The following is a 6,369-nucleotide window of genomic DNA, read 5'->3' as shown; positions in this document are numbered from 1 at the left end:
TACATTTTATTAGACTTTTAATTAGCTATTATTTCCCATGTAACTCTAAAATACATTAATCACAAATCACAATGTAAATGACCTTAGCAAGAAGAGATAAGTCAATCTTAATAATAGTTATAACTTGTTTGGGATTGCGTTTAAAAAATATAATTTTTAAGTCAAAAAAAAAAAAAATTAAACAAAATCTTCATTTTTAAGCTTTATTAAAAATACATTTTTATTATTTTTAAATTTTTTGAACCATTAAAAATACTTTTTATTTTTTTACTAAACAAATATTTTTTTCTTTAAATAAATTTTTTGAGTATTAAAAATACTTTTATACCCCTTATATGCAATTACATCTCCATAAATTCCTACAGAAACAAACAGCACAAGAAGCGAGAAAGTTTGCCTCCCTCAATTAATATAGAAATAATAGAACCTACTACCTCTCTTTATGTCGGCCCCATGAAACGAAACCAGCTGTTAGTGTTTCTCTCGGGGGTCGATTTCAACAATGATATTGCTATGGTGACATATACATGACGCATGTATATCGTATGGTCGTTTATCGTGGCCGGTCCCTTTAGTGCGACCTACGTGCAAATCTACAGTCATGATGTAGTTCGCACAAAAGGGCCACGATCAACGACACAAACGATTTATGCTTGACGCATCATGCAAATGCCATATTAAAAAACATTAACTTGACTAACATTCGACCAATAAATCCTTAAAAAAAAAAAAAAAAAACATTAAGATCACATGCATTTCGTTTTAAAATCATGTCATATCATTGTAGTATATCTGCACTCAGATTTTTCAAGTATTAGGGTTAGAGTAATGAGTGGAGGAACTAGAATCGACAATTTATGTTGGTATATCAGATTTATATCGTATCGAGATGAGTATAAAATTATATAAATCAATTACAATTTGACTTATTTGATTAAATAAGTCAAAGTCTTCAATCATAATTTCGCTAATTTCGTGTCGAGTTCGTAGGACATGTCAAAAATTGACATCTTAAATGTCGTGTGTGTTACTTTGTTCGAGTCGTGTCAAAGTATGAGTGTAAAGCTATATAAATAAACTCTAACCTAACCAATTTAATTAAATGGGTCAAACTCATCAACCATAACTCATTGAAGACTTTATAATTATAGTTTTTCTCCTTTACTAACCTTCAGGAGGTTCATACGTTTATATAGGAATGAATAGACTTTACAAAAACTAAAGGTTAGAAAAATTAAACTAAGCTTTAAAAGATTTACCTTTACATAAGTTACAACCTTTACAAACATATATAACACTATTCTTTAATGACTAAGAATTAAAGTCTTTACAATGTAACCTAAGCCCCTTAGTTACTACACACGTTACAACCTTTACGGAAGATGTCAACCTTTACGAATTATGTTGTCCTTCATCATTATCTTCAACACACCCCCCTCAAATTCAACAAGAAGTTTGGAGCGTAACACAGCATACCGTGCAGGAATAAGAGGCTTCGTAAAAACGTCAGCAATCTGATCCTTACTAGAAAGAAACTAAATAGTCAATTCACGGGATGCTACTTTGTCGCGAACAAAGTGACAATCAATGGCTATATAGTTTGTTCGCGAATGAAATACAGGATTTGCAGTTAAATAAGTAGTACCGATATTATCATACCATAGTGTAGGAGATTGAGATTGTAAAGTACCAAGTTCACCCAACAATGCATATAACCATGTGAGCTCGGCAGAGGTATCAACAATAGCACGATACTCAGCTTCCGTGCTAGAACAAGAAACTGTATTTTGTTTCTTTGCAACCCAAAAAATTAAATTATAACCCATATAAATACAATAGCCACCTATAGACTTTCGGTCATCTGGACAATCAAATAATGATTTAACATGGTATCATAATGAAAGATTTCAAGTTCAAATTTTGACTCCATTAAATGACTTCTCATTTAAATTAAATATTTTATATATTAAGCCTTACCTATTAAAAGGAAATTTAAACCTACATATAAGGGAAAGTGTCAAAATAATAATTAAATAACTAAAGACAAAATTATATATATATATTGTCCCGATTGCATTGGATTTGGATACCTATAAGTTCTCGTCCAAAGAAAAAAACAAAAAAAAAAAGAAAAAAAAAATGTTTGATACGGACACAACACAAACTCAATTCATGACTAACTTCTCTTCTACGTGTTAAAAAAATTTGAATTTTAAACCAAACAAGTTGTTTTTTTTTTCAAATTTTCAGATTGTGACCTTAACATTTTTCAAAAAAAAAAAAAAGGGGAGAAAATATAAGGATTGTGAGATGGCAGCTCCCTCTCGCGAAAATATAACAAGCACCCCTAATAACAGGGGATCCGATTTTCAATCTTACTTCAACAGAACACTTATGTCAATCAACATCCCATCCTGTAAATCAGAAGGAGATCATGTACACAAAAGTCAGCAGCTAACTGAGAATGTGGTGGATACTTAAATGGGATAGATTAATCTTGTGGATGGAGATGAAGTTGTGATGCACTTCAGGAAACAGTGGATCCCCACCCACCGACTTTACCTACCGCACCCTTACTTTCATTTCGTCCAATTTCACATGTATATATTAATGAATATACGGTATTCTTTCTCTTGTTTCTTGGCTTATATATAGCAACTTTGATTCCCCTACAATCTCACCCACTAATTTTTCTCTGTCACACTCTCTTTCTCTCTCATTCTATCCATCTCTGCTTTGTGTGTTTGAAGAAAATGGGAAGCCTTGAAGCAGAAAGAAAAGTAACAGGATGGGCAGCCAGAGACCCTTCTGGGGTTCTTTCTCCTTATACATACACTCTTAGGTAATCACCTCAATCCCTTGTTTGATTCTCTTTTCTGCACATATTATACATGAATCAATCTCAATCTCATCTGGGGTTACTTCAAAAAACAAAATTTCACTCATGCAGAAACACAGGCCCAGAAGATGTTTACATCAAAGTAATCTGCTGTGGAGTTTGCCACACTGATATTCATCAGATCAAGAATGATCTTGGCATGTCCAACTATCCCATGGTTCCTGGGTATACTAAATTCTAAATACAACCCCCCTACTTCTTTTTCTTGAACCTTTTCTTAAAAATCTTTAAACTTTATTTGAATTGATCAACCAAACAGGCACGAAGTGGTGGGGGAGGTGGTGGAGGTGGGATCAGATGTTGCCAAGTTCAGAGTAGGAGACACCGTGGGAGTCGGAGCCATCGTCGGATGCTGCAGAAACTGCCGCCCATGCAATGGGGATACAGAGCAATACTGCAACAAGAAAATCTGGTCCTACAATGACGTGTACAGTGATGGCAAACCCACCCAAGGCGGCTTTGCTGGCGCCATGGTCGTCCACCAAAAGTAATAACAAAACCAAAACTCTTTCAAACGAGTCTAATTCCTGAAATGGTTAAGTTTATTTCATCATATTCTTCTAGATTTCTTAGTCTATATCCAGGAGGGATTCGTAGAATCTTAATTTTTTATTTTAAAATTAAATAATTTAGATTATTTGCATGCAGAGTAAGACCTCACCAATATGAATCATGTTTGTTGCCATGAATAACAGAGGATCCAACTCCATACTTGAGCTTCAAAATGAGAGATTTAACAGTCAAAAGTGTCCCAAATCGTTTTTTTCTTTCTTGAAATGCAAGACAAGCAGTAAATTTCAAAACTTTTTGCATATTTTGATGTGTTCAGTAAAAATCACCATTGGATGAAATTTAAAGTAAAGCTGACGTTTTTTTTTCTTTTGTTTCACAGATTTGTGGTGAAGATACCAGATGGGTTGGAGGCAGAGCAGGTGGCGCCGCTGCTGTGCGCCGGGGTGACAGTTTACAGTCCACTGAGTCACTTTGGTTTGAAGCAGAGTGGGTTGAGAGGAGGGATATTGGGGCTTGGAGGAGTGGGACACATGGGGGTGAAAATAGCAAAGGCCATGGGGCACCATGTGACTGTCATAAGCTCTTCGGATAAGAAGAGAGAGGAGGCTTTGGAGCATCTTGGGGCTGACGATTACCTGGTCAGCTCCGATTCCACTCGGATGCAGGAAGTCGCTGACTCGCTCGACTATATCATTGACACTGTGCCTGTTTTTCACCCTCTTGAGCCTTACCTTTCTTTGTTGAGGCTGGATGGAAAGTTGATCTTGATGGGTGTCATCAATACTCCTCTGCAGTTTCTCACCCCCGTCGTTATGCTTGGTGACTCTCTCTCTCTATCTCTCTCTCTCTCTCACACACACACACACACACAAGTTCAGAACTGAAGCTTGTGATGTTTGATTGTGGGTACCATATAATTGGCCTATAATTGCAGAAAATTTAGGCAAAGATTGAATTTTTTTCTCTCTTTGAGAATTAAAGTCGAAGGTTGGAAAAATTTGCTCTGGAATCTTGCTCTCTGAAATTTGGATTGCATTTATAGTTGCTAATTGTGGGTGCTCTGTTTTTTTTTTTTTTTTCTGCTTTAATAGGGAGAAAGACAATCACAGGGAGCTTTGTAGGGAGCATAAAGGAAACAGAGGAGATGCTCGAGTTCTGCAAAGAGAAAGGCCTGAGTTCCATGATTGAGGTTGTGAAGATGGATTACGTTAACAAAGCCCTTGAAAGGTTGGAGAAGAATGATGTAAGATACAGATTCGTAGTGGATGTTGCAGGAAGCAATCTTGATGATGAGTGAAAACCAAAACACCCATCACAACCCATACCCTATACTGTAATTTCAGCTTCGTTTGAGTGATGAGTTTCAATGTGTTTTCTCCGGTGGAGTTTTCTGAAGGATTGAAAGTGATGTTTTGTGTTTCCAATCTAATTTCCCAATGATAATGCGATGTGATGAAATATGGGGGTTAGTTTCCTTGTAGGTGTGTCATCAATTTCCTATCACATATTAATTTCTCTACAAATACTATTTATCGTAATACAATTCAATATAATAAACATGTAACGCCAATTCCTGTCTTCCCTATTTCTCTCCAATTTTGCTCTCTTATACTTTGTATATTTTTTTTTATGGTATCAAAGCCATTGTAGCGTTTATTAAGGATTATGTTTTTGTTTGTGTTCTTAGAATTGGGGTTTGAGTAGGGTTTAACGGGTATCGTGTTTTAGTATGTATACTGCTTAATGCAACAATTTTCTTGGCTTTTGTTCAAGGTATAAATGATGGGGTTGTCAATGGTCTATTTGGAATTACTTATAAATCAATCTTTTATTTTTTGTTTTTTCAATTGGATTTGTTGTTGACCTCTTGAATTTTGTTCCTTTATAAAGCTTTTTCATTGTAATGTCATTTATTTCAAAATAATAATAATAATAATAATAAAATCCAAAAATGTGAGGTGGGGTGTATAACGACATTTCCCCCTCTTGCACTCTCTCTCTCTCTTCCCCTTTTGCACGAAAGACAATTCCTAGTGGAACTAGGATTGTTGGTGTGAGTTTTGTAGTTTTGTACCGGTGAAACGTCAATCAAGTCCACGTGGCAACTTTTTCTTTTTTAAAAAAAAATAAATAAATTAAAGGACAAGATAAGAGATAAGGATTAACCTAACTATTTTAATTGAATTTAATAGCATCTACTCCTAAGAGCCGCCTAAGAAACTTTAAGGAAGTCATAATCTGACCAAAATATCAATGACAGTATAAAAGTAACTTACAATTATTTTTTTACGTTAACTTAATTAATTGTTTCGACAATCTTTTAATGTTTTGAAATGTCTAGATATTCCTCAACACATTAACTACAAGTATATAGGGGTGGTTTGTTAAACTCTCTCACATTCCCCCACATCCACCATACTATTCACTTCATTTTTTTTTCAAAAAAATATTATTACTTTTATATCAAATCATTCATTTTTTATATCTAATCATTTACTTTTTATTACTATTCAAATAAAAAAATCACTACAAAACAAAATTTTTTACTTCCTAATACCACTTTTTCATTTTTTCATACAAATTATTATTATTATTATTATTATTTTTTTTTTTCCATAAACAGTGTCCTGTAAAATGAACAGTGCTGGGGTGTTTAACAAACACCCCCTATATTTTACACTTGTGACTCCTAAATTGAACTAGCTTTTTGGCACATGCAAATATAATTAAGAAAAATGGTACATTAATAGAAATTGGCGAAGATTATATATGAAAAAATGGATTGTGCATGTGGTTTCATGCATTAATGTGCTTTATAAGTTTAGGTAAAAAGGTGATAGATATATATATAGAACATGAAAGAGAGTCTTGCTTGAAAACAAAGAAGTTTAGCAAATTTACTCAACAACTTTCTCTTGGCCCCACTTCACCAACAACATCTATAACCTAAGATTCTT

At 34.2% G+C, this 6,369-nt stretch overlaps 1 protein-coding gene across 1 annotated transcript; it reads left to right on the top strand.

Annotated features, from left to right (window-relative positions):
- The first annotated feature begins 2,640 nt into the window (after positions 1-2,640).
- On the top strand, positions 2,641-4,993 carry LOC132178992 (cinnamyl alcohol dehydrogenase 1). Its single transcript, XM_059591593.1, has 5 exons — positions 2,641-2,842; positions 2,951-3,064; positions 3,159-3,386; positions 3,792-4,231; positions 4,504-4,993. The coding sequence occupies exons 1-5, from the start codon at positions 2,754-2,756 to the stop codon at positions 4,707-4,709; spliced, it is 1,077 nt and encodes a 358-aa protein (XP_059447576.1). The 5' UTR covers positions 2,641-2,753; the 3' UTR covers positions 4,710-4,993.
- The last annotated feature ends 1,376 nt before the right edge of the window (positions 4,994-6,369 follow it).

The sequence above is a fragment of the Corylus avellana genome, chromosome ca4 (assembly GCF_901000735.1).
Source record: "Corylus avellana chromosome ca4, CavTom2PMs-1.0".
Classification (NCBI taxonomy): domain Eukaryota; kingdom Viridiplantae; phylum Streptophyta; class Magnoliopsida; order Fagales; family Betulaceae; genus Corylus; species Corylus avellana.
This window is presented reverse-complemented; position numbering and strand designations above follow the sequence as displayed.

What these genes read in the sequence shown, in the direction of transcription:
- LOC132178992 (XM_059591593.1), top strand. Translation starts at nt 2,754, where the DNA reads ATGGGAAGCCTTGAAGCAGAAAGAAAAGTAACAGGATGGGCAGCCAGA. An exon ending in CCTTATACATACACTCTTAG is followed by an intron (nt 2,843 to 2,950) that starts GTAATCACCTCA and finishes TCACTCATGCAG; the next exon opens with AAACACAGGCCCAGAAGATG. An exon ending in GCCATGGTCGTCCACCAAAA is followed by an intron (nt 3,387 to 3,791) that starts GTAATAACAAAA and finishes TTTGTTTCACAG; the next exon opens with ATTTGTGGTGAAGATACCAG.